General features: G+C 36.9%; 2 protein-coding genes and 2 non-coding genes across 8 annotated transcripts in view; all 4 read right to left on the bottom strand.

Annotated features, from left to right (window-relative positions):
• Positions 1–7,898, bottom strand: part of cpne7 (copine VII) — a 35,572-nt gene extending 27,674 nt beyond the window's left edge. The window contains exons 1-4 of the mRNA XM_024295712.2: positions 7,621–7,898; positions 6,494–6,964; positions 900–1,082; positions 587–661 (exon numbers count right to left, since the gene is read on the bottom strand). Coding sequence (XP_024151480.1) covers positions 587–661; positions 900–1,082; positions 6,494–6,667 — 432 coding nt within the window. The 5' untranslated portion in view covers positions 6,668–6,964; positions 7,621–7,898. The remainder of the gene's footprint in view (positions 1–586; positions 662–899; positions 1,083–6,493; positions 6,965–7,620) is intronic.
• Positions 7,899–11,677: 3,779 nt separating this feature from the next.
• Positions 11,678–14,524, bottom strand: part of rpl13 (ribosomal protein L13) — a 6,505-nt gene continuing 3,658 nt past the window's right edge. For 3 of the 5 annotated variants that reach the window (XM_024295010.2, XM_024295012.2, XM_024295013.2), the window contains exons 4-6: positions 14,041–14,214; positions 12,193–12,249; positions 11,678–11,877 (exon numbers count right to left, since the gene is read on the bottom strand). In XM_024295010.2, the coding sequence (XP_024150778.1) occupies positions 11,719–11,877; positions 12,193–12,249; positions 14,041–14,214 (390 nt within the window). In that variant the 3' untranslated portion in view covers positions 11,678–11,718. The remainder of the gene's footprint in view (positions 11,878–12,192; positions 12,250–14,040; positions 14,215–14,524) is intronic. The other 2 variants (XM_024295011.2, XM_024295014.2) reach the window with 1 other exon arrangement.
• Positions 11,976–12,055, bottom strand: LOC112161323. The gene has a single exon (XR_002921853.1). It is a non-coding gene; the product is annotated as a small nucleolar RNA MBII-202 (small nucleolar RNA).
• LOC112161322 lies at positions 14,298–14,376 on the bottom strand. The gene has a single exon (XR_002921852.1). It is a non-coding gene; the product is annotated as a small nucleolar RNA MBII-202 (small nucleolar RNA).

The raw sequence follows: 14,524 nt of genomic DNA, 5'->3' as shown, positions 1-14,524 counted from the left end.
AACTCTTAAAAATGATTTTAATTAAGGAGGTTAAAAGAGGTTCAGGTTAGACCCCAATTTTAATAAGATCTCAAAAGTGCCTTGCCAAATATTAGTCCCTACACTTATTTAAACACACACATTTGATTAAGTAGCGCCCTCCAAGAAACTACCAGCAAAGTGATGTCAATAGAAGAATAATTTCTTAAGGACACAATCCCACCATCTTAAAGAAACAAGAGAGCGTGGCCCTTAATGGCCGCCATGTTTTCCTCCAGCTGAGGTGACATCTTCACAGGTGGGACAGCTAACTTATATACTCTATTACCACAAAGTATCATCAAGTCTGGTCTAAAACTGTTGAATTCTTTTAAGGGTTTGAATTTACTACATTTTTAATTGAGGCTCTGTTTACTTTGAAGGTTAGAAAAAGTATAAGTACTCTCACAATAAAAATAGCTTGTGTGTGTGTCTAAGTGCATTCGCCTGTAGCACACAAAAAAGAATAAAAATGGTGGTTTCCATCAGTTGGTCATCCATTAGCTCTCTGATGCACACAGTTTCATTCACCAGAGCAAAAGGGATAAGCACAATGCGAGACACCTACTGTGATAGTGGATTTGCCCGCATATTTCCCGTACTTCAGCAGCAAAGGCTTCACCATCTTCTTCTGGGCTACAATCTGCAAGAGAGGCAAAATGCAGGTCTCAAACCCTCTGTAGAAAAGAGGAGCACACGGGGTATGAGTCATCACCAGCAGCGATCATTATCAGTCAGTTCCTCTGACTCTCAGAGATGAAGCATTTTGTCTCCAACATCACAAACACAGAGAGCTTGCGTCTGCAAGTTCTTTCATCTGCATTTTAAGAAAACAAATTCAAAGGAATGGAAATTCTCTTTTGAGTGTAACATTTGAGTACCTGTCCAAGAGTGCACTCCATTCCGCCAAGAAAGTCGTCGTCTCGAGTCCCAATACTGTGAGTGCCATGGATGTCGTAGACTTCAAACCGCAGCTTCTGCACCTCCTCAAAGTAGTAATCCAGACAGAAAACCTTCCCGAAAATTGGATGCAAGTTGCTCTTGATCACTTCTGTCCTGTCCAGCTGAGAGGAAACACACTCTTAGGAGACTTCAAACATTCCAAATCCCACTATTCTCATCAATTAAACGATTTCCTCCATTAGTCCACAGTGGGAATTCTAGAAAAGCTGTTTGCAGTGCACACTTTTCTGAGCGTTCTTTGCAGAGCAAACATCCATGGGAGGATGATTGGAGTTATATGACAGTCGTTCTGGAGAAACAAAGCCATGTTTGTCTTTTGCTGCCTGACAAGGAGAAAGGAAATTCCCTTAAGCCCTTTCGGCTCGTGATATTGGATTTGCCCTCACACACATCACCTGGAACAGTCATATGCTTTCCTTTTTATTACACTTCAAAATGAGCATTTCATTATGAGGGGTTCTCTACAACTATGAACAGTTACGTCTAAACAAAGATGTGTTTGATTCATATTCTGTAGATACATCTAACTAAGTTTGTGCCAGAGAAGAATAAAAGCTCACAGAGAGGATTTATTAAATAAGAAATAGAAGGAGTTTGGTTTGTCATTATGTTACTTTAGTCAGATTTGGATCAAACTGCATGTCATCCTGACTTTGAACTGCTCAACCAGGCAGAATTTTCTTTTTAACAGATGGTAGACAAAGAACTATGTTCAGTTTCCCATCATCTTAAAAAAAATGTCTTCAAGACTTTCATATACACACACGGAATCTCGCATTTGCATTTAAATAACATACATTTATACATCTCACATATTTCAATAGTAGAGGTTAGAATATTATATTTTTTTCAGGCAATATTTTCTCATTTCGTCTTCTAAAAATGAAGCAATTAATCACAACAAAAGGTTTTCCAAATAAAATGGTCATAATAAAGATTGTTTTTAATCTAAAAAAGCGTTATTTGTAATTTACTGTATGTAGTTAAACTGTACATATCACTACATAATTTTTACAGCTGAACATTTGTAGTTACTATATATTACTAGTAATAAATCTAAACTGGTTTTCCCTATAGTGTGGATTATGTCATGCAGACTTGGTAGTATTGTCCCTGCAACAGTGATTTGTCATAGTAAAATGTAACTCTTTACTGTAATGCGGCATTGGAAGGCATTTCTGATCAAAGTCAGAAATATTTTCATCAAAATAGTCAGCGATAATTGAAGTTAAACACACCAAAAATGTTATTGCCAAAAAAATGGGACAAAAAGAGAAAAAAGAAAGAGAAATTAAAACATCATACAACACGAACCTTGATGAGTCCAAAGACTTGTGACAGACTATGTGATCAACTTTCTAAAAATCCCATAAGTTATTTAGACCATTCCTGTATTAAGCGTGTTGGTTTGTCTCTTGGCCCTTTAGAATTCAATTAGAAAACACAAAAACATATACTATAATAATAGATTAAGGCTATAAACAGATGTTGCCAAATAATTGTTTTGACTCGACCATATGGCTGGGATCTTTTCTGATTATGGTATTTATTAAATAAATGGTCCCATGGTGGGATTAATTAAAGTTATTTCCATCTATCTATTCCTTTTTTTTAAGCTTTTGGTCAATATTCTGAAAAGCAAAATATCATACCATATCATTTCTATCTGTACAGGATGTGAAACGCTTTGTAAGATATTTTGACTTTTAACAAAATGTCTTCAGGAAAAAAAGAAAAACTATATATATATATAGTTTTTCTTTTTTTCCTGAAGACATTTTGTTAAAAGTAAATCAAACTTAATACAGGAGTCATGTAACAAATTGTAATTCTCAGATAACAATATTTAACAGGCGATGAGTCATTTTCAAACAGTAATGGGATTTAATTCTATGACCAACATTGGAGGGTTTTGCATATTTCCTATTTTTGCAGTACGTGTTAACATTTACTCTCAAAAATGTTTTTAAAATGTGACATGACAGTCGAGCTCTGCAAAAACGGAATTATTCGTTCACGTGATAAAAATGTATTTTTGATCATCTCAACAAATATTAATATTTATTTATGAAAATTGTAATATTCTTAACAAAATCCAAATAAATGTAAGTAACATTGTATTTTTAACTGACTTTGAAGTCAATCAGCTTCATGATTTCAGAGTTTCTTAAGTCTCTCCTGTCATGTGAAGCTATAACTTCTATAGCATATTCCATTCACACATGGGATTACATGTGAAATGAGTGGATTCAGAGGACCGCCCTTTACCTCACAGCATGAACTCTTTCAGTTTTCATCAGGACTAAAAATCATCTGCACTTTCCCAGTTTGTCCTGTTTGGGTTTTTTCTCTGCACTCCAGCTTATTTCCAGGTCAAAATCAATGTTTGGCCCAGATTATTATTTGAAATTGAAATGGGTGTGAGCTTGGTTTCCTGCTTGTTAGTGTGCTGATGGACCGCCGACCTGCTCCCTGCCTTTCACCTCGGGGGGGTTAGAGCAGGCTACATGCTCTATCACCCTGGACAGGACAGAGGATGGATGACTTAATGGGTGTGTGTGGATGCTTTAAAAATGTCTGGATGTGCAGCCTCTGTGAACACCATGTTGTATCCACATCAGGCCTGGTTATGAAAACAAATGAGGGTTTTTATTTTGGAATGATGGTAATGACTCAGACTAACTGTATTCGCTTGTGCAGAGCCGGCCCTCTACAGGGACCATAAAACAAAAAGCCTCCCACCTGCATGGAAGCATCTGCACATGCTCTGTTCTTCTAACCTCTCCAAAATCCAACTCTGAAAATCAAGCTCTGATTTGACTGTTTTTATTAAAATTATATATTTTTTTTTTACTTTATTGAATTTATTTGATTTTTCTAGTCGATTTTGGTGCCAAGAAGAGGCGGCGGTTCTAAATATACTTGCTCAAACATGATTGTGTTTAGATGAGCCCCTGCTACTGTTAATTTTATTACCACTGTTTATGTCCACCTACACATGTTCATTTCATAATAATGCAGGGCTTTCTTGACATTTTACTTTATTATTATCACTTTGAGATCCAGTTCTGAGTTAGAAAACAACAAAACTGTTGGGAAAATTGAACAAAACAAATATGACATGATAATAATGATAAAATATTTGAATGTGCATTGGGAAAAATGGAAAAAAGAGAGGAAATAAGTAAGCAACCACCCTTGTGTACCCTGCTTTTCTTCTACTGTCTTTCTGCTGTCTCTCCCACTCTTTGTGCCATCTGGATGGACAGATTTGGGATGAGTGTGCCGATGAAAGCTAATCAGAGTCATATAGAATAGATTGAGTTAAATCTCTGAAGTCTGTGATGTGGGGTTAACATTACTTGCTCTTGTGAACAAAATAAGCATATTCACCTTTCAAAATATCAACAAAAAAAGAAAGATCGGGTTTGGGTGAACTCATCAGAACAATGCAAAAGAGCCGTCCACAAGAGAAAAGCTTGTGACAACAGAAAATGTCATGTCATCTCAACCCTGCTTTGGGATTCATGGTACTGAGGAGAAAGCCTGCAAGTCACAGGATTCAGTAAAGCTCATTCAGAAACAAAAGAGGGGCTGATATGTTGGGGATGTGAGTGAGCTGCCTCTGTATCATCTATTGGCACAAGCAAAGAATTTGCTCAAGCAGAGGAGCCTCCCAGTTCTGAGGTTTGCTGTGAAGATATGGATGGATGTGTGAGTGAATGGAAAGGTAATGGTCAGGGTTTAAGCATTTTAAGTAAAGTCAATCGTTTAGCTTTCAAACCACATCTACATAATCAATAAGTGAGGAAGCATTGATTGAAAGACTCAAATAAGCTGCGCTTGAGTCAAATAAACACTTAATTTGAAAAGACTATAAACTCCTTGGGAAGAAGGGCTGACAAGGAAGAAAAGAGCGGCCAAGGGTTTAAAAGGAACTTAATTACCATTTTGAGCTTTTAATTTGTCCAAATCAACTTTAGATTGTCTACATTTAAATAACATGAAAGCAAATTAAAAAAAAGTGTAAGGCTTCCAAAATTTTGGAGACGACAAACAGTGTGAGTCATATATGTCTGCTAGAGGATGGCTGCTGAAGCATCTATCCAAGAAAATCTTGCTTAACAGAAAAGTGCTTTAGGGCTTATCATCATGAGGTCTCTAAGGTCAAAACCAATTACACATTTTGTAGCTAAAAAAGCATATCATGAAAGTATTCAAAAATGTCTTTGGAAATTTCTCTTCAAAGCATTTTTGGACAGAATTTTGTTTGTCAGAGGAAGGGATACGGTGGTGGGAGCATAATGATGTGGGACCATTTAGTTGTTCAGGCACAACAAAAGTGTTTTTGGAAACATGAATGCATTCTTGCTTTAACTGAGTTTACCTGTAAAGTTTCCCACATTTACCCTCAGTAACATGTCATCACTCCTGTTTGGAGCCAGTTTTCACTGTGATCATTTTTCAGAATACAGTGAAATGTTTTGTCATTCAGGTCAGAGGGATAAAACATGTTGCCTTTAGATTAAATGCATGGACAAAAAGTATGATAAATGATCTTATGGGCATGTGTTCACACTCCACATGAAATGCTGCATTGTGTGAGTTTCTCCATATGAATTTGCGTCACTAAGTAAAGCTAAAAATAGCCAGTAATACACTCATGCTACATTGAACCCAGGTCAGTCGGCTCATGTTACAACCTCCTACCATAGGAAGGCAAAAAAGAGAGACCTCCACTGGCAAACTGCATTTACTGTGTCTGTCTAAAATAATATTTAAAAATTCAACTTTTGTGAACATTACAGCAAACATTTCCAACATCTGACTCAACTGTGGCAGATGTTTGGCAGAGCTGTAGAAAATGATTAGCTTTTATTTCTCTGAAATAAGCTGATTACTGTCAGATTAAGAGTTGAAGTGTAGAAAACCCCATATAATTTGATATCCTCTCCACATGAACACATCCCTCAATAAGCAGAGGTTTGTGTTTAGGACTTCACTGATTAACAGAATGAAAAAAGACTAAAAAGAGAGATTCGCTTACACACAATTTAAGAACATACGTAAACTGAAAGTAAAAATGCACTGATTTTAAACTTTTTTAACTATTTATGACCAATATTGATATTTGTGAGCATTTTTTTTACAAATACAGCAAAAAGCAGCAACACTGAAACAATAGAGAAACTGACTTTGCATTCCTTAGTGGATAAAAAACAGAAATGAGTTTCTGAGTTCTCAAAATTGTGGACTTTTGTGGAGACAAAAAGCAGAGCTGATGCTAATCTTGTTCCTGTCTGTTCACAAGATAACACTGAAAAACATGTTTAGATCACCTCTATTAGGGTGTGACTCATCCCATCCTTCTTTAAAAATAACCTGGGTAACAAAATGGTGAAAGGATTTGATAACAGATCTACCTGACTGATGGAAAATAGCAGCATTTTATTTAAAAAAAAAAAAAGTTTCAGCAGAGTGTTTATCACATTTAAGAGAGAAGGTGCCTCACCTCTATCCACTGCCCATTGTTCTGGACCATGAGTACAACGCAGGGGTCAGACTTATTCAGAGTGTCTCGATCCAGCAGGGATTTGCAAGACACACGCAGTTCCACTTTGGAGACACATGTAGCCGGGCCGCTTAGGCTGGTCGCAGGGGAGGTGGCCTCATCAACATCATTCATCTTGACTCAAAGTGAGAAGAGCTGCCAACTTGCAAAGCAGTGCGATGTGAGGCTGCTGGTACAGCTCCAGGCGATGAAGAAAAAAAAAAACTCAAGTGCTTGGTTCTGGAATCTCAGTAAAGACTTGGCACTCTCGAAAGAGTCTGGTTTTTTGACTTGGTACAGATGTCACCAAAAAATAAAAATAAAAGAGGACAAAAAAGAAAAAGAAAAAAGAGATTCTTGGGGAGTGAAGCAAACCCAAACTGATACACTGGCTGTCAGAGCTATTGCCTTGTGTGGGGTGTCATCTCACCTCTAAAAAGATGGGAAACAGAAGTGACAGAGATGTGCCTTTAGAAGTGTAGGTCAGATGCCTGCAAAGATTTACTCAGGCAGATGAACTGGAAGGACATCTTTTAAGTTAAAACAACACATTTGAACAACATTGTCACTTAAAATAAAAAAAGTAAACATTTATGTACATAGGTCTAGATAGGGGATTGTTTTTATCCTTCAGCAATATGTGAAACTAGTAAAATTGGTGGGAAAAAAGGCTGTTTCGCTTTCAGCACCACGGACAGCGCCCGCGCCGCCTCTCGCCAGCTGTGAGCGCGGAGAGCACATGTCAGCCAAACGCAGCTGTCTCCATGAAACCCCGAGATTCCAAGCGCAATAACATCTATTCCACCAGACAAAACTTCACATCTAGAGGTAAAAGCAACAGTAGAGGACCTGCGTGCAGCCGGAAAAGCTCCTGGGAGTTCAGTTAATAATTTAACACAAATCAGCCTAACTGTCTACAAATCTTCTTAGGTCCATGACGACATCTTTTTTTTTTAAATCTTTTTAATAGGAAAGCTCAACAATCTGAGCAGTTCTAAACTAAATTGGATCCTAAAAAGCAGAAGCTTGTTGTTAAAATAATAAATTTAGCTGAAAGTCAACTGGAAATCAGCAAACTCTCTGCCTACCTGCTGTTTCTCCTTGCTCCAGAAAACACTTGTTAAATCCGCTCCCATAACACTCCGCTTGGTGTGTTTCTTTAATAATATTGGAATATTTGGTTGCCGAAACTCGACAAGTGAGGAGGGAGTAGGGAGGAGGAGGAGGCTCTGCTTGTGAGAGCAGAAAGAGTCCAGCTGCTCAGGCAAGGGAGGGCTTTGCGCTGGGATGAGATTATCTCGATTCAGAACCGACTCTATAAAAGAAAGGGGGACCGCTGGAGCTGAAGTGCTGCTACAGAGGATGGAATCTGACAGCTCACACAAAGCACTAAACCCCCAGAGAGATGCCAGGAAATATGCACATGTGTGATTTCAACTATATGCCCCATAAATAAATCCATAAAATTCAGTTGAACCTCTCAGATAAGCACATCGTTTTTCTTATCCTTTCTCTTTAAGAGTTAGTGTTAATCTATTTCCTGAAAAGCTTTTAAATATAGATTTAGAATGGTGTGCAGGTGAGAATTCATTATCTAAAGCTATCAACACTTTTTCTCATAACTCTTTTTCGTGCAAAATCTTAACACAACTCAGACTTCTACCAAGAATAATTAAAAACAGGATATATAGCATTACCTCAAATAATGCAAGTGTGAATGCTGTAAGCTGAATGTGGTCGCTAAAGATCCTAGTGCTGATAGCTGAAGATGCTGAAATTGATAGCTAAAAACGTTGAAGCTGATATCTTGCTAAAATATTAGCTAAATGCCAAATTAGCATGAAAAACTGGAAAATTAATTTAGCCAAAACAGCTAGCTTAAAGCTAGAATATTAGCTAAATTTTAAATTAGCCTAAAAATCTGAAAAAAGGCTAAATTAGCCAAAATAGCTAGCATTTAGCTGTAATATTAGCAAAACTCCAAATGAGCCTAAAAAAAACGACGAAAAAAACCTAAATTACCCAATACAGTTAGCATGTCGCTGAAATATAAGCTAAACCCCAAATTAGCCCCCCAAAAACACACAAATAACCTAAATTAGCCAAAAATCCATTAGTCCAAAAAGTGTAAAGAAGAAAAAAGAAAATAATAATAAAGATAAATAGGAACACTTCTGTGTGAATGCTTTACATCATTCACATAATTATAAATGTTTTAAAATAAACTCTTATGTCAGTTTGTTTTGCAAAATATGCATTATCTAACCAGAGTTAAAAAGTAGCACAAAGGAGGTGTGTCAAATCCAAGTAATACAAAAAGCACCAACAGCATTACATCACAACCAAATCTTAATGTGGAACCTCCAAACAAACACTTCCACATATTGAAGCTTCAGGGTTTATAGTCCTTGATGGATTCAATTCATTGAGTTTAAAGCTTATTTATGCTCTGCCATGTCACAAAAGCTGCACGAATGCATTTCACATAGAAACCCGTGACTCTACAGTGGGTTTCCAATCACTTTTTTCTCTTAACTGTATGTGTCTTACATAATGCATTGTTTCTCCATGATGTTTATACTGTGCACCCTTCCTCAGTCCACCCACAAATGTATTATTTTCATGAATGTATTTGCAGACATTGCGTAACATTTTCATAAAACACACTGAAAAAAACAGCAGCTTTCAAGTTTCTAAAAAAATAGAAATCAAGGCCATAAAAGACAAATCTTTCAGAAAGAAAAAAATGTTTTATGGAAAAAAAACAGAATAAAAGTTGATTCAATACAGTTAGAGAATCTTTGAGTAGTTAAGGGACGTTCAATAGAAAAACAACATTTATCCTTAAGACTATTTTGAATTTTATACTTTGACTTTTTAAAATAGAAAAGAAGAAAGGTAAAGTCCATTTAAACTCCCTCTTCCAACGAGACAAAAAAATAAAACAAAGCTCAGCTTGCTGCTTTTTAATTAGTTCATCTGTTGAGCTGATCACATTGTGACTCAGAAGAGAGCGCACAAAGATTGCCTTGCAGCTTGATTGCCAACGAGATTCTTTCAAGAAAGCAGGCAAATGAATCCCAGGATCTGCACACACTATTTAGCGTCACCTTCAGTCGTGTCTCTCCAGCCGTTTTCACCCTCACTGCCTCTTCTTCGTGGGAGGCGCCTGCTGTGGGGCGCACACCTGAGCCCTGTTACGCCACAGCTCCAAACAACGACCATCTGCTGCTGCTGTCGGTTCAGCACCTCACAGGACATTCCACAGCGTTTACACATGGATTATCTATTCATACCCCCCTCCTCCTCCCCAGTCACATTCCCTGTTGCCTTTGTGCTGCTGACCACACAGTGTAAACAACAACCAAAGATGAAGGGTCTCTTGATATGCCTGAAGCACCCACTTTGTTTTGTTTTTTTCAGTGAATTTGTGCAGCGTGATCAACACATCCCGGCCTTAAGACCCCCTGAGGGAAGGTGATTCTTTGCAAACAGTACGACTTTTTGGAAATCTGAAATCAAATATTTTCTTGGCTTATTGTAAGAAATAATAAACAGTAAAAATGTGGTGGGTTCCTCGAGGTGTTCAAATGCTAATTTTCCCCAACTTGCCTTGAGTTTGTATAGAACATTATTAAAGCATTTTATGTTTCTGAATGTCTTTTTGGTAAAAAGAAAATAAAACATATACCTGCTCTTTATATTAGTTAAATTATTAAGTGAGGTCCAAACTGATAGTATTAATAACAGACAGGATCTTAAGAGGACATCAAAACTCAATCTGGGCTGCTTCTCAGCATTATAGCTCCACTAACTATTCATATAAAATACTTATTTATTGCATAATTAGAAAATTAAACTACAAATATATCTTGTAAATGTCCAAAACTTTGCTCTAACAGCAGCCCGTCACCTTAGGTTTTGGTCTGTCTGAGTACAGTTTTCTAAATGATTCAAATTCTGTTTTGTTTCTTCTTAAATTGAGTAGTTCGTCTGCACCACTGGGATGATTTTACCATCCACCTCTTTTAACCTCCTTTAATACTTTGTCATCAGAATGTGGTGGATAACCAGCAGATCAAAAAACATTAGCTCCTGTTTTTAAATGAGGCTAAAACTGCACGCATCAGTTACATCCATTCGATTCATTTAATCTTCAGTACTGTCATTTGGGGAAGATTTGTACACACTTCTAAACCATTTACAGCAGGGTTTAAAGTATACTTTTAACACACCCAAAATGAAACCGGTATGTCTTCATTATGAGGAAATGTATTTAGGTCTATGATGCCCCCTACTGGTGAAAGAGCTTAGAGCAGCTATCCTCACATTCCAGCTTTCAGTCAATTAAGTGCAAGTGTTTTAGGAAAAAAAGGAAAAATGTATTTTATTATAAAATTAACTTTAGATAACCTTTTCTGTCACAAAAAAGTTATTTCATCCATTTTTGTCACACAGCCACAGACCTGTGATGTTTGTCCCAAAGAAACTAACCTGAGTTTGAACATAACCTGTGACTGAGGACACTTTTCAAATGTTTTGAGTGTGAACATTGGCACAATACAACTCACATTTGGACCTTTAGTTAAACCCTAATACACACTTACTAGTCTGAATATTTTATTTTCATAGTACAATATTGATATTCTCGACTTCGGGGAAAAAAAGAAGAAAACTCGTCTCTGCCCCATTTAACAAAATCCAGCTATTTAAACCAAATATATATTAAATATGAAGGAGAAATGTTTTGCTCACAGACCATCGACTTAAAATACTTTAAAAAAGCCAGCATACATTTATCTTTAGTATTGACTTTTACTTCTATCATTATTGGTATAAAATGATCGTTAAGGATCAATATAAATTTATTTGTATTTCTTAATATTAAATAACTGATTTTGGCAGATTATATTATTAACCTCAGTTAAATACTCCATGCAATAAAATGTTCAGCATCATTCTGTCCGATAGCAGCCTAAGATCATCCGTCTAAATTCCTCAATCCCCCCTGCTGTGAGGTCTTCCACACAATGAGCTTCATCAGCTCAGTGTGACTGAACATTACTGACTAGGATTTTGAACTTCTCCTGAGGGATCAGCAGAGTTAATAACCAGCACCATAATCAGATCATGACAGTCACATGACTCTTTTTAAAGACTTTATTTTGCAAAGTTTCACACTGCTTTTACTTCTTCTTCTCCACGTCTTGCTCGGCAGCCTCTTTGGCTCTCTTGGCACGAATGCCAAAGAGACGAGCGTTGGCGCGAGCCATACGCAGGCTGGCGAAAGCCTTAAAGTTCTTCTCGTCTTCAGAGATGACGCGAGCCTTCTCCTTCTTGTACACCTGAAAAGACAAATGAATGGTTCAGGTTCCACTCCATAACCAGCAATTACGATTGAGGTGTTTGTTGTAATTAACCAAATGTTTTGTACAAAATGTGAGTTTGGTTTTTACAGCAGTCATCAGAAAGGGTTCAAGTTTTTCATCAAAGAAGTACAGAGATTCCGGAGATGTGTCATCATCTGACTGCCAACCTCTCAGTTTTTCACTTAAATACATGGTTCAATGAAAATGTGTGAATTTGGTAGAATGCAATACAGCTAAACACAAATGTGCATAAATGATCTACAATGGCGTTACAGGAAGTGTAAAACTTACAGTTTTGATGGGCATGACAGGACCAGTGAGCTGAGTGGCCATCTTCAGTTCCTCCTCCTGAAACAGGTAGAGGAGTTAACGCGACAGAATAAACATTTAAACAGACTGAGATCAACAAAGCTGAGTGGGAACTACCACAGATCTCCAAATATTAAAAGTCAAAGACTCTTAACATTCCCCTGGAACTAACACTTATGAGTCATTTTACAGAAAATGATTATAAGCAAGCTCTATTGTAGAAATAATAAAGGGTCCTCAAACCAAAGATGCATCTGCATGTATATCTTTGCAGAATCATTCAGTTTTAATTTTATAGCTGGAGAGAAACAAACAACTGTCCAATTAGAGAAGGAGTTTCAACACCAGGTTTAAAGCAGAAAACTTAAAAAAATGATACAAGCTACATTTTGATCTCCTATTATCACCCATAGTAGACAGCATATCAGACCACTCTTTCTGAAAGGGGACATGGAAATCCAATCCCACAATTCTCTGCAATCACAGCACTAGAACAAATTGATTGCTGGTGCACTAATGAAGCCGAGAAGCATAAAAGATTCACCAACTCAGCTTGGAAAGAGCTTTCATCATGTAAATGAATGTTTTGTGATCCACCACTAGCAGGATTTTAGATTAACACACCAGAACTAAACTTTGTTAACTGATCAAGAGTTTTGTTGCTTTTATGGTTTTTGATTGAATTTGATGTACTTTGCGTCGTCAATAATTTTATAGTTGAGCATTCAATGGTAGTAAGTGAACCCTTTCTAGTCAATCTTCACACATTTACAGTTATACATGGAGTGAGGTTACATCTATTCACAGTTGGGTCATTTTTCAGATGTATGAGTCAACTGGAATTCAGCAGTAGCATAAATCTTCCTTTGGTTTCTTTCATATCTTTGCAGTATTCTCTTTTCAGCTGTGACATTTGCCAACAGGACCAAAGGGAAAAGCGTGATAGGGTGAGATAGTTTTTGAGAATTCAGACATACATCAGGTTTTTCATCTGACAGATACTTTTAAAATAAGAGAAAAATTAAATGCACTTTCACGTGCATTGTGTCCTTCATCATTGTTTGGGGTCTGCTGGAGGAGACTTGATCCAGATATCAAGTCCGTTTATCAAACTATTACAGTAGCTCTGCATAAGTCAGGGCTCTGCAACCTGTGGCTCCAGAACGAAAGCAGCTCTTTCATTCCTTCAATGTGACCCATTGATTTTTATCATAAATACCAGATTTTTATACCGAGATAAAAATTAACTTTAACCATTATTGACATCTCACTAAATTAAGAGGAATTAAGAGCTTCATCATTCCACCACAAAGCACACTTCAAATAACTAAGCAAAATAACAATAAAAATGCTTAATTTACTAAGAGTACATTAGAGTAGATTATTATTAGAATAAGATTAAACTTGGTTACTTTTTGTCTAGTTGCAGAGATTAGGTTCTTAAAGTATAATTGCAAACCTACTGCAGCAGGATCATATTTGAGACAGGATGTCTTATTTTGAAAGGAATTTGTATATGCTGCTGTCAAAAATAACATAATAGAAATATAAGTCAGTTACAATTGATGTCATTTTTGTACGCTATATTTTAGAAATGAAATGACCACAAAAAATATAAATTGCATTTTTCTAAACCATAAGGTTGGACTGTGTGGTTTTGGTCTGTAAGAAACTGGACCAAATTGCTCTTTTAGCACTAAAGGTTGCAGGCATTGGGGTTAAGTCCATTAAAATAGTGTCATTTTTTATTAGTATTTAGAAAAATGTTAAAACTGACAAAACATTCAAGCAGCATTTGAACCTAGTCTTCTAAATCCCACACAAACTTACAGAGCTGTCTCCCTTCTTGGGTGCAGAGGCCTTCCTGGGGAACAGGATGAGTTTGGAGCGGTACTCCTTCAGGCGCTGCACGTTGGCTTGAAGAGACTCTGTGGATCTGTTACGGCGACGGGGGTCAACTGCGATGCCAATGGTGCGGGCCGTCTTTTTGTGGATGCCTGCTGCCTGCGGATGATGAAACAAAGAGAATTAAAGCCACTCGTCCAGCACATTCTCTGATGAAATAATCATGAAAGTCACTTTTTTTTTTTCATTAGAAGCAGTCATCAGAAAAAGGGTTCAAAGTATTCATCAAATCATTACAGAGATTCCGGAGATTTGTCATCATCTGACTGCAACCAAAACACACAAACTAAGAGTTCAATCATGTACATACACCAAATATAATGACTGAGTTTAACCAGTAATAGTTTATCTCAAATTCTTGGTTGCTGAAGCCTGATAGCATGTCACATTCCTAAACTACTAATGTTTA

Source organism: Oryzias melastigma, linkage group LG3, assembly GCF_002922805.2.
Source record: "Oryzias melastigma strain HK-1 linkage group LG3, ASM292280v2, whole genome shotgun sequence".
Lineage (NCBI taxonomy): Eukaryota > Metazoa > Chordata > Actinopteri > Beloniformes > Adrianichthyidae > Oryzias > Oryzias melastigma.
This window is presented reverse-complemented; position numbering and strand designations above follow the sequence as displayed.